This window comes from Aspergillus pseudonomiae, assembly GCF_009193645.1.
Source record: "Aspergillus pseudonomiae strain CBS 119388 unplaced genomic scaffold BDV37scaffold_136, whole genome shotgun sequence".
Lineage (NCBI taxonomy): Eukaryota > Fungi > Ascomycota > Eurotiomycetes > Eurotiales > Aspergillaceae > Aspergillus > Aspergillus pseudonomiae.
Window position 1 is genome coordinate 1 of NW_022476128.1, and position 17051 is coordinate 17051.

Here is a 17051-nt window from a genome sequence, read left to right on the forward strand (position 1 = left end):
TTTTTTACCCCTCTGTCGCTTTGAATTGTCTGGGAGGATTGCATATGATGCTAATTGGATTTTCTAGCGTCTCCGCGAAGTCACCGATCCCACATCGTCTCCATCTGTCCTTAAAGAAGAGAACCCATACCACCATCTCCGTATCACTGTTACCAGCGGAGGATGCCATGGGTTCCAGTATATGATGTCCCTGGAGGCCGCTTCCAAGATCGACCTGGAAGAAGACACCGTCTTCGAAGCAGAATACTCCCCTGAGGAAGGATCGGCTGAGGCCGCCGGCCAGGCCAAGGTAGTCATGGACGAGCCGTCTTTGGAGCTCCTGTACGGAAGTACAGTGGACTACACTATGGAGCTGATCGGCAGTCAGTTTAAGATTGTTGATAATCCCCGGGCGACGAGTAACTGTGGCTGTGGGACTAGTTTTGATGTGACTGATTGAAAGGGGGGCGATGAGATCTTGTATTTGTATATTATACTTTTGCATCTGGAGATAGAGTAATCTTTACTATACCCCCCTTCCCCTTCTCCTGACTTCTCTGCTCTTTCTTTCCTCTTTTCAATGGTGTTGGTGAGGTCTAGAGTGAATTGGAAAATTGTCATCATCTATTTCATCATGCGAATTCCTACCACATTTGTCCTCTGCTATCTAGCGTGTTGTTGTGCATGCTATGTTATGCACAGATCAAACATGTCGAACATGAACAGTAAGCAAACCAAGTATAGTTAAGCATCGAATACGCCCCAAACAAGCCTCGAGACTTTTGTAACCATCCCAAACCCGTAATCAGAGTAGAGTCCAAGGTTGCAACCCTGATGAAAACATGAACAACGAAAGAAAAAATAAAAAAAGGGAAAGGGTAAAACAAAGGAAACAAAAGATAATTCATGATATTGCTGGGGACTGAGAGGTGAGATTATGGGATGGATTTTAACTTCCCCACTGCACTTCTTCACAACCGTTGGTCCTTTCACGCCTACTTCCCCGGGTTCTGCCTCTCTTTTTTATCTCCTCTCCTATCTGCGGTTTGGTCGGAGGGGCCCTGCGTTATCGAAGGGTACCTCTGTATGTGCGCAGTTGGGAACATAGCACGTATCTCAATATTTGAGTGCGTTGCCGCCTGTTTCCTTGACAAGGGATCAGACGCTTTAGTAGACACGGGCGAGGTTCCGGAGGTACCAGTCCACCAGGCGACGGCCGGCCTTGGTCTCGCTGACGTGGATCAGGTCGTTCTCCAGAGCGTAGTCCAGGTCGTTGGCGGCGACGGGCTCACCCTCCAGCAAACCGCCCTCCACCCAGCGGACCTGACGGCTGCGCTGCTTGTTCACCAACAGCCAGGAGCGGAGCTTCTCGGGCTCGACTTCCAGGAAGCCGGCCAGCTTCTGCAGGTCCATCGTGGTGTACAGCTTCAGGTAAGAACGGATGGTAGGGTTGTACAGCGTGTTCTTGACCTCATCCATGAAGATAGCCGTGTGGTGATCGACGGGGTCGACGTTGACAGATGGGTTGTCGAAGTCGGGGGGAGTGGGGCTGATGAACTTGGGGCAAGCGGAACGGAAGAGCTCCTCAAACAGGGGGAGGGCCTCGGGGCCACCGTGCTGGAGACGGTGGAGCTGCTCGCCGTACTTCTCGCGGAGAGCGGAGTGGATGGTGTCGTCGAGACGGGTGGGGTGGAGGGCAACACAGATGGCAATGAGAGCATACATCTGGTCGTTCTTCTTGGCAATAGCGTCGTAGCTGTTGCCACCCTTCTGGAAGTTCTTGGTCCGGGAGACGTAGACCAGGATGTGGCTGAACATGCGGATGGCATCACCGTAACGGCGCATCATCATGTAGGAGAAACCCACATAGTAATAGGTGGTGAAGTGAGCTGCCATGACACGAGCGAACATAGCCTTCTTGTTCATTTCGATGTCGTCAAGGGTCTTGAGGGCAAGGCTGAAGTCACCCAGCAAGCAGTGGACACGCAGAAGTCCGATGATCGAGAAGTATCCGAGCATCTTGTACAGGGGACGAGAGCCATACTCCCCGGCGAATGCCATGGGGTCCTCTCCACGTTTGATAGCAGCCAATTGCTCATTGATCTGGGACCTCTGGATAAGGGAGTAAAGAACGTTGAGCACGGAGTAGCAACCCCAGGTGTTTGGGTTCTCACGCAAAAGCTGGGCCTCTTCCTCGTTAGAGCCGCTACGAGCGACACGGTTGCGGTAACGGCAGAACGATTCGAACTGGTAGATAAATTCATCGATCACATCCCAAGCCCAGTAGTACTGTTGGAAGGAAGATAGTCGTTAGCAAACTGTATAAGAACGGGCTTGGCGCACACAGTGGGTGGGGGCACGGGATATGCAGAACGCAGAGCACATGTAACACCCAAGGATGTCAAGCTAGCGAGCGAGTACATACAGAAGGGACCTCCAGTTCAACAGGGCCATCCGAGTTGAGGATGTAGTGGAAAAGGCTGCAGTAGTTGTCATAGCTTGCAAACTTGGTCTCCAGTGTGGCCTGGTATTCAAGCGGGGTCGCAGCAGCGGCGAGCTGTGCCTGGAGATCTTGCGTCTGAGATCCAGCTCCAAGGGATGTGGTTCGGTCCAGTTCGCTCATGCCATCGTCGAAGTTGACCTGCTCGCGGTAATCGTTGACGAGTGCTTCCTCCTCAACATCGGACTCGTCGCCCAGGTTAGGGTGCGCATTGGCGCGCTCTTCGTACGACATGTTGACAGGTAAAAAGTCTGCGGAGAGAACGGGGATGATCCAGCAAACGGTCGACTGAGGGTAGGGCGAGAGGGAGAGGGCACGTCGTTTGGCGGTAACTGCTCGGCGTCGGCGTGTGGGATTTCGATTGTTTCGGCGGCAGTTGAATTTTGAGGGTTTTCGCTTGGCCCCGATTTGTGCTTATCTTATCTGCGCATAACGGAGCTGATGAGTCATCTATGAACTGCTCGTCCATTATGGAGACCAACAGCGTCACGACGTATAGAAACTTTGAAAGCCCTGAACCTGCAATTAACAGCCATACAAGCCTCGCGATATTCTCATGAACTTATGGATAGATTGGAAAAGAAATTAGTGAAAAAAGAAACACAAATCCTGCGTATAAACTCTCGCGTCATACTCTGACAGTCTATAGTTATTCTGAGAAACTCTCTATCTCGTTTTTTCTTTTGGGTGGCTAGTTATGATGATATTGAGTTAATTTTTGGTAGTTATGCCAGGCTTCCTAGGGGCTTTCCTCGGAAACCAATTTTGTCCTAGATAATAAACTAATAAACCCCAAAGTGAGCCTGGTTTTTGGCCACTGTATCTTAAACGCTCTAGCCAACAGCTTGTCGTCCGCATGATAATCGGTCAATGATACCAAAAAAAGGAGATAAACTCGGGGCTGTAAGGAGGCAACTAAGTGCTTATAAAATACTGCTGGACGGTTTGGTTTCGACCTTCGTGCAGGCCCAGAAACGGCAACGTAACGACAACAAACATGCTGTTGATCGCCTGATAGGATTGTTGTAATGTGGTAAGGTAAGATGCAGTCGTAGGCTGGTCAGCATGCGATTGGCGATGCCATGGATTAGGTTAGAAGAGCGTTGGTTCAATACTAAGGTCAATTAGCAAGCAACTTAGTCAAGCCCTTACCTACAAAAGACAACAAGGGCTACCCTCCGCATTGGAGATCATGAATACTCTGGAGTAAAGGTATGGAGTATAGTTGTCCAATGGTGTGGTCCCGGAAAACTCATCCAGCCGAAATCTTCTCCATCTAGTCTCATAGACCCGTGACGAGGCTCTCCTCTCTTCTCCAACTTGTCCCTCTCTTCTCTCTTCGTATCCCTCCCTTTTCTTCGCCCGAACACTTTTCATTTCAATTTCAACAATACACATGGCAACAAAAGAAGTACACTAAAGAGAAGCCTGCCAACAGTTTCCAATCTTATGAAAGAAATATGTCCCCTTACTGTCTGATCTCCCTTCTCTCTCAAACAGAGATAGTTGCCACCACTTATAGGTAGTCAACTATAATGGAGAACCACCGAGCCTTATGTATCGCATCAGGATGGTCGAAATGGAATGCTAATTCGCACAAGATGCTTCTGCATAGTGTATATACATACGCACCTTGTTCGACCGACGTACTAGCTCGCTTCACCGCTCCCTCGTGCTATACGCTTTCTCTTGGTGTCGCAAGAAGCAATCCCACATTCTGTACATAGTCGCCAAGTAAGCCGCTGGCTGATTGTCATGCTCCGGAGTTGATATACATACCATGAAAGCCCGACTTATAACCACTGGGAAGATTCCAAATTCCTGTGGTCGAGCACTGTACCGGCTTCGGGGGGGAGTTTGATCCCCATGGACTTGGCTGTAGATTCTATATTCGCGAGCATATCTCTAGCGAGGGAGAATCTCTTGCTGAAGGCCACTAGAAACCGACACAATTCAACGAATTCCTCTTTGAAATCATCTTCACACTCGTCCAAAGCAGTGAGTAAGATAAGGGAGCTTGCATTGGCAGGCTCTAGCATCTGGCCGGGAACATGTCTAAGCCCATATGCTTCATGGTATAGGAGAAGATAGTCAGCGATCTGCTTCGCTGACTGAAGTCGGATCAACCGAGCGTGGTTAACATCAGACGGAAGCAACATAGGGACAAAGTCCTCGTGGTTCACTAAAAATTCGAAGAGCAGGATGATGGCATGATGGTATCTGATACTACAACAGTTACAGTCAATATTTAGCAATCGATTAGCCAGATGGACACTTTGCTCTTACTGCAGACTCAATACTTGCGGAACTTGTACAGTCTCCTTGTCAATTTTCAGTGGGCCGGGCAGGCCTCTCAGCCACGTCTCTAGGCGAGTGTACACAGCACTTATCGCCCTAGATAGGTCGCCAATATTCATATCGAATGCCCCATCAAAAAGCAAATCTTGCATGTTGACGACAAGTTCCGTGAAGCCCACCGTTTGGATCATGATCTCACGGAGTAAGGCAGGCTTCTTCTCGTATTCAATATGGTTGGAACGAGGATATGGGATCCATACAATGTCGTCACTGACATTGTCTCTCCCAGGAGGCTCGAAGATTGGTGGTTTTAGGTTAGCGGTTTTCCGACATTCCATGGACATTTGTCTGAAGAGAACGGTCAGCCAACTCAAGGAATACGCTCGGGTCACTTAAATACTGTACGAATTGAGAATAAATAGTCCCCAAGCAGTCGCTGCTCCAGCAGATCGCAGATCAATAGACGCGTCTCTCCATTTGCGGTGCCCCGTCCTCGGGGCCTGAAAAAGCCCGATATCTTGTCCAAGCTGCACGGCTTGCCTTAACAACAGCCAGCTAACGTCATGCTTTCCTTTCAATTTCAGCCTTCAAATTGTCAGTTGGGCCGCCACTGCATATGAATGACATAGGAAAACGCGGATCACACATACACATGGCTCATCAGAGCAAGAGCCTGGATGTTGGCCAATGATGGACGACCTTCTTCCGCTTTCCATAAGAGCTCTGCCTCATTAAAGAAACATGCACCTTTAGAGGCCACATCTCCGGGGATAGCAAAAACTTCAGGAAAATCAGAATATGTCTTATCAAAGTTAGAATAGACCGCTAATCAGGTCAACAAGAAAAGACCGTGCAGAAGCACCATACATACACTTGCAATTGCTAACATGCTATTTACAAGGAAAGGGGTGCAGAATTCCGTATTCTTATTTCCCTCCCTCATATGTCTCAAAAACACTGTCTGATCAACGATTTGCGACAATGGATGATCCCATGTGAAGTATAAGGAGATCAAATGCGAAACGAGATGACCGTCGTCGGTAACGGTTGTCCAAGGCTTGACCGGCACTTGGAATACGGGGATGTCGCAAAGTTTCTCTAGGGTTATTCGAGAGTGGGCATCAGCGGCCAAACGTTCCTGTTGAGCTATGGCATCATCTGTGTTTGCTAGGGGTTTGGCGTTATCGGAACTCGCGTCACTCAAGTCGGCTGGGGCATCCACAACATTGGCAACATTGGATAACAGAGCGCTGCCGCGTATAGTCTCCAAGATATGATTGACTTTGTCTTTATCCGAAGAGCGGAGTGACTCTAGCAAGGAATACAACAAGCCTCGATAGTATTCCAGCTCGCCAAGAGTGCGTCTAGCAGCGACCTTACGCCTGAGGTCGAGCGTCTCATCGAAAACGCATTCAGCGTCTGTGTTCTGACAGGCTTTACAAGGTGCGGGGCGTCCGGTGCACTGCCATGTGGAGAAGAGACGTCAGTGGGATGTCTGTTGAGACAAACAGAAATGAAGAATAGGATCTTTTCCCTAAATTGGTTGATCTGGGGCATTGTTCTCATTCTTGAATGCAGGGGTGGAGGTTCAAGATCGTCTTACCTTCCGTTTCGCTTGCTTACACGGCAGGCAGGCCGTGGAATTTTTCCTCGGCTTCATGAGAGTGAATGGTTGTTTGTTGACGGGGCCGCGAGGCCCTGGAGCGAGCGCTGGAAGATGGTCCTCTGAAGTCATCTTAAGCCGCACATTTACTCTCCCAGGTGAAGGGGAAGATCATTGCTAATGTATAATTTCCAGTCTGCCTATTCTGCGGCGTGTCCAGCTAAAGAGATATCGGAAGAATCGAAAAGGACGGCAGCCTTATTTTAGATTTTTGACCCAGCAGGAACGATCGCAGAGTTGGGCAACATCAAAGTTATTATGGCTTTAAGAAGACCCCACCAGCTCTAGCCTTAGCTCATTTCACAGTGGTTCAACAACTTCCGAGATGTCGTTGTGATTTTTGGGCGCTTCGCATAGCAGCCATGTCTCGTTACGGCGGTTGTGATATCCCTAGCGGTCGGTGATTGCTATGAGCCTGCGTCTCCCGTACCTAAGGGCTCAGATTCGATGGGAAGGGGTTCAGGTGCATATTACAATAAGAAACATCGATTGCGAATGACCCAAAGTGTCCCTCTGCAGGGGAAATGGTGACCGGGGGAAAAAAGCCCCCAAGGTAAAGACGATTGATTTAGAAATAGTTGTATGTGAAACAGGCCCCTTTTCTTACTCTAAAATGGCTGCAGCAATGCCTCGATACAGCTGTTGTCAGGCAGTCTGGAACCGTGACTAAGACCCATGGTACCAAGCTGACTGACGCTTGGATGCACGCAGATATGAAAACTGGTTCCTGTGGGCTTAGGCACTGACTCGTGGGCAGAAAGACTTGAGCTTGCTCATCACGGGATTCTGCCGAGACTTGAGGTTCCTGATCAACAATCTTACAAAGAACCTCTCTTCCTATGCATTCTATAGGAAGTTCCGAACCACGGCTTCCGACGATGCACATGCAGCCCGTTGGGGCAGTAAGTCCTATGCCTGGTCTATTGGACAGGGGGGGCATGAAGTGGGTACTTGTCAACCGGTCCTCCTTCATTCTTGGCCTTGACATCGAGAATCCTTCAAACTCCGTCTCCAGAATCACCAAGGAGGTACCCGGTAGATGGGTGCACTCGATTCGGGTGGCGTCATTTCAGTGTATCGGAGTACCTAACCTATGTAATTATGACTTGATCACTCGGGATGGGCGACTAGTTTGGCCCTTTGTATTGTTGCGCATACGTACCTCACGCTACTTTGGATCTCCCGCTGGCGTGCCTCTATTGGGGACACGCGTATCCGGGAATGGAGCGTACAAGCGACCGATTGCCAAATGCTTGTATAATATGTGCAACTAAACCCAGCAAACAACGGACTCAACAGGTTTGGGACAACCGGCACCTGACTGGCAACCAAGCAAGGAGCATTATGATAGGACGAGTCCATGAGAACGCCCCCAGTCTAATTGAAAACTATAGCCAATACAATAGGCGGAAAAGATCACCGAATGGACGATCCTCTAACAATGAGAGTTTGCCAGACTCCTATCTCTCCTTTGTCCTACCCACGCAAATCCCGACGTTAAGATTCAGTCATTTCATAGTCTTACCAGCTCAGTATGCTTGAGCTTTGCCATCTCGATGTCGATCTTACATCAGCCCAGCCGATCTGCACTGCTGGAATCGGGAGGCGAACTTTCTCGATGAATTTCCGCCGCAATTGTCATGTCCTATCCGGATTAGTTGCTGTAAGTATTTTCAATCTCCGCATAGGAATTTGCAGGGCTGGCTACGTCAGAGTTTTCCTCTTGGACATCCTGAACCTAGCCTGGAGACGTCAAACCAGGGGCCACCGATCCACGAGTGACATAAAAGTGGCGAACAAGCTCAGCCAGCCGGCGATCCGAAACCTGGGTCCAACGCTGGGCATCACGCGAGAGCCTATTAACTATGTGGTGCTAGCAGACCACGCGATATCATTCGCCATAGAGCCTCAACCTAATATCTCTTCGCGATTCTCGTGGTTGGCAGCATGGCAAAGAAACAAAGGGCCCAGCCAGACCACCGACAACAACTACTAAGGTAGCTTAGTGGCAACCGCCCGGCGAATCGGTACGTACGGAGTACTTTGAACCGTAACTACTACTTGGGGCCTTTTCCGTCCCACTTCATTTTAATTCTCCTCCCATGCTTCAATGTTCATCATTCTGTGCTATCATCGCCGTATGTATGTAATGATGTATACTCGTAGGTTATCCTGCTTTAGGTCACAAGATTCCCGCACCTTCTGCATGAATACCTTACCGAAAAGAGAAGAGATCCATCGGCATCACATGACCTCCGTTTACTCGGCATTGGCCAGAAGCTCACTATAAAATGTTACTATGATAAGAATAATCCCAGTCCCTGCATTGTTGTTCTCAGGTCCTTCTATCCATAGAGTGTTACGACCACTACGGAGTAGTTCGAAAGTCATGGGCAGCATATAATGTAAGCCTGGTACTTGATCGTCGACTGGTCATCTGCGGTCACAGCCAAGTCGAGCACGAAACTGCAGGGACCCACTGAGCTACGATCTGCTTCTACACAGTAAGCAGCATGATGCCAGACTCTAGTCGGTGAGAAGTGTCACCTCGATCCCGCGCATTCTGGGAGACACTGCAGGTAGTACTAGTTTGGTTAAGCCGATGCATATGCAGCTCAGACAAAGACTTAGATATGCAAGGACCGAGGTCTGCAATAAAAGGGGTTTGAAAGAGCAAACTCGGAGCGGTAAAGGAGGATGTTATTGTGGGCGTGGAAGTGGATCTTCACAAGCTTGAAGCTCTGCGTCATTCCAATGTGGTAGTGAGCTTAATGGATTTCTACTATGACAGGGAGACAGACCCTTAATGCCTGCCAATATTTTGTTGAGGGGATTGTTCGGAGTCCTTTGGGACGTAAAAAATTTTATTTCTTGTTTGTGCCCCTGTTTTACACGGTCTAAGTTAAATTAATAAAATCATCCTTTGCGCTCTCTTTGTTTAGTCTATCTCATTACTGCAAAGAGGCCGAGGGAATTGCACCGAGTATCTCGAAAGACTGTTGAACTAAATTTAATTTAGTTCCCCCCCTTTTGTTCTTCTTTCCAATGTTGCCAATGTCTTTTTTAGACTTGCAACCCTTGTTCTATGTCTAATAACTATCTAAGCGAGGAGGGTTACATCTAATCTATAGGCGGTTTGCTTACTACCGAGGAGATTAGCCCTAAGTCAGATGCTTAGAGGAAATGCAAACGACAAAGGCTTTGAATTGAAATACATGGAAAATTCAGTTTCACTGACAGGTCCCACACCTATCGATTGAATTCAGCCCACTCACTGCCTTTCCTGACTATGCCTTAGTATTTGGTGAAGAGCCCTTTTCCTGCGGGTTTTTTTGTATTCACTCGCATTCTGAGGGGACATGTAATCCTTTTCGTAGATTATTCGAGTTGGTACGCTCGGTTTGCCTACAAGACGTGCCCTTGAGTAAGTTCGAGGTAATTAAGACACATTTAGAGATACTCTATCGTCACAAATCCAGGATAAGAGTTACTACGATTGAGGTATATACGTAAACAGCTTCCTGGAAACCCAAAAAGGCTATAGCTCTAGCCATGCGGAGGGTGCTCTCCCCTGTCGAGAAAGGCGAGAAACAGTAGGGGAACCCTTTTGTCCCTGTACACAACTATCCGGTCTATATTTCTGAATAGAACTAGAGGGCCACGGCCAATATAGAAGTACAACGGACGGCTAGATCATGGATGAGAGGTCCTGTGGCATTATTGGTGATCGCCTTTGATTGGTTTGAAGGTATTGCCATTGACAGAGTAACCGGACTCAAAGTTGAACGAATGTTATTATGCATTAACTAAGTATGGCACCTGAGATAAGAAGCCTCGAATTCAGCAACTAGTGCTTGATAGTGTCCTGTGCCTATCAGGTCACTCGTAGAGGAGCCAGAGTAGTACTAGTGCTACCCCAGGGAAGGACGGAGATATTGAGCCAATCCGACAAGAGATTCGATTCTGGTGGGTCAATTCGAAATGCATCGCGGGGTTGAGCTTGATTGTGGTACCAACTTGAATATATCTCACTTCATTTACTCGTAGTACTTATTGCATTGGGCGTCTTATTCTTTGGTTCCTGAAAAACTCGCCATATATTATATACTTCATCCCGGTCGTCCCTTTCCAGCACAACATGGGATCCCGACTACACGTTCAAGAGATCAAAAAAGGCCCCCCACTTCCCTATAAAGATGATATCAGAGCTTTCACGCGAGAGTACGCCGAGTCTCTCGACGCACAAGACCCTCTCCGTCATTTCCGAGACGAATTCATCATTCCATCGAAGAATGACCTGGAGCGGAAGACTCTGAATGTTAACGAGAGTATGTCCTCTTTCCCCAACCCCCACCAGTGGTTCCATGTCGCTGACCAATTGTTATCTCAACATAGATATTGAGGACTCCTCCGACCCCAGAAGTATTTATCTCTGCGGAAATTCCCTGGGTCTTCAGCCTCGGAACACCCGGAAATACCTCGAGCACTATTTACGGACCTGGGCCATTAAAGGCGTTACTGGCCACTTTACACCGCATGATGACCAGCTGCTTCCCCCGTTCGTCGATGTCGATGAAGCCGGAGCAAAGCTTATGGCCCCCATTGTGGGAGCGCTCGAAAGTGAGGTGGCGGTAATGGGCACGCTAACTGCGAACTTGCATTTTCTGATGGCGAGCTTCTACCAACCAACTAAAGAGAAGTATAAGATCATTATCGAGGGCAAAGCATTTCCAAGTGACCACGTAAGTTCCTCTCCTTCACTACCACCTAACAATATCACAGAGAATAGTGCTAATACCATCCCGAATCAGTATGCTGTGGAATCTCAGATTCAGCACCATAATCTCGACCCGAAGGACGCTATGATCCTTATCGAACCGGAAAACCTCGATCGTCCAATCCTAGACACTGAGAAAATCCTGCAGGTGATCGATGAACATGCCTCGAGTACAGCCCTTATACTTCTCTCCGGTATACAATTCTATACTGGACAGTATTTCGATATCGAGAAGATCACGGCCCATGCCCATTCCAAGGGTATCATAATCGGTTGGGACTGTGCCCATGCTGCAGGCAATGTCGATTTGAAATTGCACGACTGGAACGTGGACTTCGCGGCCTGGTGCAACTACAAGTATCTCAACAGTGGACCGGGCGGAATGGCTGGACTGTTCGTCCATGAGAACCATGGACGAGTAGACATGACCAAGGTTGGTTCCAAGGATGAGCCTTTTCGTCCGCGCTTGTCCGGCTGGTGGGGTGACAACAAGAAAACACGGTTCCGAATGGAAAATAGTATGGACTGCTTGTATTCGCTAACTTGTTCTTAACTGACTTGGCTTGCAGGGTTCGTGCCTCAACCAGGCGCAGCTGGGTTCCAATTATCGAACCCATCTGTCTTGGATATGAACGCAGTGGTGGCGTCCCTCGAGATATTCAATCGCACGTCAATGGCTGAGATCCGTCAAAAGTCTTTGGACCTCACGGGTTACTTAGAACATCTCCTTTTGAAATATCCTCTCGATGCTGCCCCCGAGGACAAACCATTCTCTATCATTACACCCTCAAACCCGGCCGAGCGAGGTGCACAGCTAAGTCTGCGCTTAGGCCCAGGCCTTCTAGACAGCGTCGTAGAAGTTCTGAAGGAGAATGGAGTAGTGATCGATGAGAGAAAGCCGGATGTCATTCGGGTTGCGCCTGCGCCTCTGTATAACACCTATGCGGACGTGTGGCAGTTCTGCCAGATCTTCTTCGATGCTTGCCAAAAGGCAGTAAGAGCTCGAAAGTAAACGTTTTGAATATGAGGATGATTTAATGTTTCTGACCTGCAATTCTTGGACATATATTGGATGGGAGCTATGGTGTTTGGATAAATATGCCAAATCAGCCTCGGAGACCACGATTATGACTACGTTTACCTTGCTTTGACTGCCTGCAATGAAAAGTTCTAGAATCAGACCATGCTGACATCCCACCCTTGCAGGCTTACAACCTGAGAAGGACATTGCCACGTTCTAGCTTGCTTCATGCTCTTTTGCCCTATCTCTGAGGTGAAGGAGCTGGTGCAGACTACCCCTTGCCGCTGGTGAAATCTTTCTTTGGCAGAACAGTTCTGGAAATTTCCAGCTGGCTTGGGCTAGAGTTTCAGTAGATCTCGAAACAGTTCCAGTGATCCAATATCGGGCGAATAAGACAAGCATCCAAGGCTGTTATTGCATAATACAGACTAAAGTGCCACTATATGAGAGCTACGATTTAGCCATTCCTCAGCGGATATGATGGTTGTATATGTGTTCCAACATATTATAATATATCTCGAATTGCATCACATAGAAGTGCTTTCATCTAACTTTCTTCAGTCGTTTTTTATCACCTATCAACTTAAGGCAAAATAAGCTCTCTCTAGAGGTTGCCGTTCAGACTCCCAAGCTAACCAGTCTGACCTTGTAGTTCTGTTTCAAGAAACCATGTTAGCTTTCCGTAGGGTAGATAATTGACAAGAACGCAGTGATTGGAAAAGAAATAGCAGCAACATACGGTAGAAGACCCATCGCATTAACCTTCCACACCCCCAATGCCAGTAGCACGAATTGCATCAAAACATAAACAGCCTTCACTCCAAGTAGCTTTCCCCGTGTGGATTCCGTGTCGAATTTAGCGAAGACCGTGTTCGTGTTGATCAAGCCCTGGATTGGTCCCTTGAAGAGCATGAAGACCATCATAATACTGAAGATCTGAAGGCTGTTTCCGGACATGTACATCATGATCGCATTCATGGGGATCTGTTTCGAGGGTGCCATAGCAATCTCCCATGCTTTCTTCAGCTTCAGCGTATCGGTTTCCTCGGATTTGGATGCGGCGGTGGATGTGGATTGTTCCTTGCGCTGTGAGTCGCGGCTAGGTTAGCATGTTTCACCTTGAAGGAGGTGGCGTGAACTGCAATGGCATACGTTCTTTCCTCCTGCCTTGCTGCTGGAGAAGCCTGGAGGGTCAGGAATGCGGGATGCTGCCTTGGAAGGTTGCGGCGCAGGGGAGTTCAAGGCCACGGCCCAGTACGGTGGAGGGACGGGGTTGAGTGGTTCAGTAGCCATAATAGATCGGAGGTTGGCAGAAGCTGCGGCAACGGAGAATATATTATAGAGAATTCATTCAAGGTATGAGGTGAGTTGCGGCAAGACAGCAAGCGAGAAGACTTGTCGGAGCGGAGGAAGGAAGTTGAGTAGTGGTGATGATGATGATCCGACACAGTAAATGGAATTTCTCCACAAGCGCGCGGAGTTGGCGGCAGCCGATCCACTCCTGAGTCTCGCCTGCTAAAGAACGAACTATCGTGGAACGGTTTCACCCCCCCGTTAAATGCTTTCTTCTCCTTTTAGCCTGCTCTTGGGACTGGGAAGCAGTCAAGTTTTACCACATTAAACCAGATCCGGCACACAGACGACCCCTTGGATGTTGCCCCGTGCCGCATTGGCAATCCACTGAAGTCTACCAGACAAGAGAAAAGGGCATGGAGGTATCGGAGCAACAGATCAGCTAAGAATTTCTACGAAGCTATTCTAGCTACGCGATCGTCCCCATATTCGTCCCCTGCGATATCGTATGCGATTTTGATATTCGCAAAGAACCAATCTACACCAGAAAACCCGCTTCATCCAACGGAACAGGGAGGAGTCCCTCGTGTACCAACTGAAACGCCATCATGAGCTCCGGTGGAGGAGATGCAAAGCTGTTCGCTAGGGTACGTTTGTCTTGGTTTTTGCTGCTGCGTCGTTGGGGTTTAGACCGTATCGATCGGCGGCTATCAAACCACTGGCTTATCATTGTCCCCTCATCCCCTCATATCGGTCGAACCACCTTCGAATATGGTTTGGTCTAGTCTTTTGACTGGACCACAGTCCCCTCGTACAATTCCGTGGCTTCTGTGGCACAGACTGTGGTTTATCATGTATCATTTCCTCATGTTCTGCAACTTCCCCCGGCCACACTCATTATCCAACATTCGTCGGACTTAAATCTGCCCTATGTTTCTTACTGTGATTCCTTATGCGACGCAACATGGCTTACCATCTTCCCGGTCTTCACAGGGTAAAGTCGCGGAGCTGCGACAAGAACTCCATAGCGGCGGCAAGAAGGACAAGAACTACTCCGCGAAAAAGATCGCCCTCAAGAAGATTGTCGCAAACATGACTATGAGCAATAACGACATGGTGGCACTGTTTCCGGATATTATCGATTGTATGAACCTGCCAAGCTTGGAAATCAAGAAGATGTATGTTGGAACAAAGGCCGACACATGCTGTGATGAATAACGATCGCTAATACTTTCTGTTGCATTCGGTTGCAGGTGCTTTCTTTTCTTGGTCAACTATTCGCGAATGAAACCCGACATTGCCTTGAAGGCACTGCCTATTCTCGTTAACGTACGGGCCCATATATTTCTCAAATTTACAGCGAAGTTAGCTTAACCGGTGTGTTATAGGATATGGAAGATACAAATCCGCTTGTGCGAGCGCTGGCATTACGGACTATCTCATACGTCCACGTGCGGGAGTTTGTCGAGGCGACGGTTCAACCTGTCAAGCGTTTAATGGGTGATATGGATCCATATGTCCGCAAGACATCCGCTTTCTGTGTCGCAAAGCTCTATGAGCATGATAGGAAAATGGTTGAGAGCTCCGACCTGATTGACAGGTTGAACCACATGTTGAAAGACGAAAACCCAACGGTCGTATCCAGTGTGCTTGCGTCTCTGACAGATATCTGGGGTCGGAGTGAGACCATCTCCCTGACTATTGACTACACAAGCGCATCGAAACTGGTCTCGATCCTGCCTGACTGCTCTGAGTACGTATCTCTACATCACGAATTTGCTCATGCTCCTAACGCTTTCCAGGTGGGGCCAAACCTACATCCTTGAAGCCCTAATGTCATATGTCCCTCAGGATTCGGCGGAGGCACTGTTATTGGCAGAGCGAGTAGCCCCTCGCCTGTCCCATTCCAACTCTGCAGTTGTTCTTACTTCCATCCGTGTCATTCTGTATCTCATGAACTATATTGCTGATGAGAGACATGTCACTTCCCTCGCCAAGAAGCTATCACCTCCTCTTGTCACCCTACTATCCAAACCACCAGAAGTACAGTACCTGGCGCTTCGAAATGCCATTTTGATACTGCAGAAGAGGCCCGAAGTTCTACGAAACGATATTCGGGTTTTCTTCTGCAACTACAACGATCCAATCTATGTCAAAGTGACTAAGCTGGAATTAATATTCATGTTGACGACGAAGGAAAACATCTCGGTTGTGTTGGCAGAGCTGAGAGAGTAAGTTCTGGCCCCACCACGCTCAAACACTTAACTAAGAAGTGTCTAGGTACGCGACTGAAATCGATGTTCATTTCGTCCGTAAAGCTGTACGCGCCATCGGAAAATTGGCGATTAAAATCGAGTCTGCCGCGAAGGAATGCATTGATACTCTTCTCGAACTGGTCAATGCTAAAATCCCATACATTGTCCAGGAGGCGACTGTCGTCATTCGCAACATTTTCCGCAAGTACCCCAATCAGTATGAAAGCATCATCAGCCGTATCATTCAGAACATAGATGAACTGGACGAACCGGAAGCAAAGGCAGCTATTATCTGGATCATCGGACAGTATGCCGACCGCATCGAAAACTCAGACGGGCTTCTACAAGACTACCTAGCCACTTTCCATGACGAAACGGTTGAGGTACAACTCGCCTTATTGACGGCTACTGTTAAATTCTTTATTCAACGCCCGACGAAGGGCCAACAGTTGGTGCCTCAAGTATTGAAATGGTGTACCGAGGAAACAGACGACCCCGACCTCCGAGACAGAGGCTACATGTACTGGCGTCTCCTATCGACAGACCCTGCAACCGCACGACAGGTCGTCATGGGCCAGAAGCCCCCGATCAGCGCAGAAAGCGAGAAGCTGGACTCTCGAACCCTAGAAGAGCTCTGCCTGAACGTCGGTACTCTCGCAACTGTCTACCTAAAACCCGTCCAGCAAGTCTTCCGCTCCGCACGTACACGGCGACTCCAATACAGCCCTGCCTTGCAGAAACCCCGCAACGACGACGGAAGCAATGCCTGGCAATACCCAGTTAGCCCGTCCTCCGCTGGCCCCGTTACGCCTACCTCAGCGGCAAACGGTGCAGCCCCGGCACCAGGCGACATGAACGCGGCTGTGAATGCTGCCGATTCCTACTTCAACAGCGTCGGTACCCAGCAGATGGCAGCGCTGGATCTAGGTGGTCGCGGAGATGGTATTGGAGGCGGTGGTGCGCCGCAGACGCAGTATATTGTCAGCCAAAATCAGCAACAGGTGTATCAGCCCCAGCTGGCTGGTGGAGCGGCTACGGGAGAGTTGTTATTGTTGTAATGTAGTATACTTAAATTCTGTTTCTGATTAGACTTTTCTCTTCTTTTCTACTCTAGCGATGTCAAACGCGGATTTGTGATACCTCTTTAATCATCGTGCCTTCTTCACTGTTCGTGCCATATGTAAGATAAATTATATGAGGAATAGTCAGGGAAAGTAGCACTGGATATCTGGTGTTTTGATTACTTAGGCCACTCTAAACTGGAT

The 17051-nt window shown here is 48.6% G+C and overlaps 7 protein-coding genes across 7 annotated transcripts; 4 read left to right on the forward strand and 3 right to left on the reverse strand.

The window, feature by feature from the left end:
- Positions 1-67: 67 nt before the first annotated feature.
- Positions 68-439, forward strand: BDV37DRAFT_288983 (HesB/IscA family protein; the record flags this gene model as incomplete). The annotated part of the gene is made up of 1 exon (XM_032088368.1): positions 68-439. A coding segment is annotated over one exon (372 nt), but the record flags the coding sequence as incomplete, so codon positions are not given.
- Positions 440-702: 263 nt separating this feature from the next.
- On the reverse strand, positions 703-3211 carry BDV37DRAFT_43684 (putative eukaryotic translation initiation factor 3 subunit EifCl). Its single transcript, XM_032090650.1, has 2 exons — positions 2405-3211; positions 703-2268 (listed from the first exon to the last, which is right to left on the reverse strand). Exons 1-2 carry the CDS (start codon positions 2711-2713, stop codon positions 1147-1149), a joined length of 1431 nt encoding a protein of 476 aa, XP_031935231.1. The 5' UTR covers positions 2714-3211; the 3' UTR covers positions 703-1146.
- Positions 3212-4272: 1061 nt separating this feature from the next.
- Positions 4273-6512, reverse strand: BDV37DRAFT_288985 (putative C6 transcription factor; the record flags this gene model as incomplete). The annotated part of the gene is made up of 6 exons (XM_032088369.1): positions 4273-4705; positions 4766-5125; positions 5183-5362; positions 5428-5579; positions 5649-6239; positions 6381-6512. The coding sequence occupies 6 exons, from the start codon at positions 6510-6512 to the stop codon at positions 4273-4275; spliced, it is 1848 nt and encodes a 615-aa protein (XP_031935232.1).
- Positions 6513-7844: 1332 nt separating this feature from the next.
- BDV37DRAFT_43697 (uncharacterized protein) lies at positions 7845-8698 on the forward strand. The gene has a single exon (XM_032090651.1). It carries the CDS (start codon positions 7975-7977, stop codon positions 8434-8436), a length of 462 nt encoding a protein of 153 aa, XP_031935233.1. The 5' UTR covers positions 7845-7974; the 3' UTR covers positions 8437-8698.
- A 1801-nt stretch (positions 8699-10499) lies between these two features.
- bna5-1 (kynureninase) lies at positions 10500-12734 on the forward strand. Its single transcript, XM_032083683.1, has 4 exons — positions 10500-10768; positions 10836-11182; positions 11252-11735; positions 11787-12734. The coding sequence occupies exons 1-4, from the start codon at positions 10579-10581 to the stop codon at positions 12227-12229; spliced, it is 1464 nt and encodes a 487-aa protein (XP_031935234.1). The 5' UTR covers positions 10500-10578; the 3' UTR covers positions 12230-12734.
- BDV37DRAFT_43772 (uncharacterized protein) lies at positions 12712-13647 on the reverse strand. Its single transcript, XM_032090652.1, has 3 exons — positions 13391-13647; positions 12978-13324; positions 12712-12892 (listed from the first exon to the last, which is right to left on the reverse strand). Exons 1-3 carry the CDS (start codon positions 13529-13531, stop codon positions 12817-12819), a joined length of 564 nt encoding a protein of 187 aa, XP_031935235.1. The 5' UTR covers positions 13532-13647; the 3' UTR covers positions 12712-12816.
- Positions 13648-14287: 640 nt separating this feature from the next.
- On the forward strand, positions 14288-16934 carry BDV37DRAFT_43784 (putative AP-2 adaptor complex subunit beta). The gene is made up of 5 exons (XM_032090653.1): positions 14288-14709; positions 14785-14860; positions 14920-15284; positions 15334-15762; positions 15812-16934. The coding sequence occupies exons 1-5, from the start codon at positions 14462-14464 to the stop codon at positions 16842-16844; spliced, it is 2151 nt and encodes a 716-aa protein (XP_031935236.1). The 5' UTR covers positions 14288-14461; the 3' UTR covers positions 16845-16934.
- The last annotated feature ends 117 nt before the right edge of the window (positions 16935-17051 follow it).

What these genes read in the sequence shown, in the direction of transcription:
- BDV37DRAFT_43684 (XM_032090650.1), bottom strand. Translation starts at nt 2,713, where the DNA reads ATGTCGTACGAAGAGCGCGCCAATGCGCACCCTAACCTGGGCGACGAG. An exon ending in TTGAACTGGAGGTCCCTTCT is followed by an intron (nt 2,269 to 2,404) that starts GTATGTACTCGC and finishes TCCTTCCAACAG; the next exon opens with TACTACTGGGCTTGGGATGT.
- BDV37DRAFT_43697 (XM_032090651.1), top strand. Translation starts at nt 7,975, where the DNA reads ATGCTTGAGCTTTGCCATCTCGATGTCGATCTTACATCAGCCCAGCCG.
- bna5-1 (XM_032083683.1), top strand. Translation starts at nt 10,579, where the DNA reads ATGGGATCCCGACTACACGTTCAAGAGATCAAAAAAGGCCCCCCACTT. An exon ending in AAGCATTTCCAAGTGACCAC is followed by an intron (nt 11,183 to 11,251) that starts GTAAGTTCCTCT and finishes ATCCCGAATCAG; the next exon opens with TATGCTGTGGAATCTCAGAT. An exon ending in ACGGTTCCGAATGGAAAATA is followed by an intron (nt 11,736 to 11,786) that starts GTATGGACTGCT and finishes CTTGGCTTGCAG; the next exon opens with GGTTCGTGCCTCAACCAGGC.
- BDV37DRAFT_43772 (XM_032090652.1), bottom strand. Translation starts at nt 13,531, where the DNA reads ATGGCTACTGAACCACTCAACCCCGTCCCTCCACCGTACTGGGCCGTG. An exon ending in GCAAGGCAGGAGGAAAGAAC is followed by an intron (nt 13,325 to 13,390) that starts GTATGCCATTGC and finishes CGCGACTCACAG; the next exon opens with CGCAAGGAACAATCCACATC. An exon ending in AATGCGATGGGTCTTCTACC is followed by an intron (nt 12,893 to 12,977) that starts GTATGTTGCTGC and finishes TTCTTGAAACAG; the next exon opens with AACTACAAGGTCAGACTGGT.
- BDV37DRAFT_43784 (XM_032090653.1), top strand. Translation starts at nt 14,462, where the DNA reads ATGTTTCTTACTGTGATTCCTTATGCGACGCAACATGGCTTACCATCT. An exon ending in ATCCTGCCTGACTGCTCTGA is followed by an intron (nt 15,285 to 15,333) that starts GTACGTATCTCT and finishes AACGCTTTCCAG; the next exon opens with GTGGGGCCAAACCTACATCC. An exon ending in GTGTTGGCAGAGCTGAGAGA is followed by an intron (nt 15,763 to 15,811) that starts GTAAGTTCTGGC and finishes AGAAGTGTCTAG; the next exon opens with GTACGCGACTGAAATCGATG.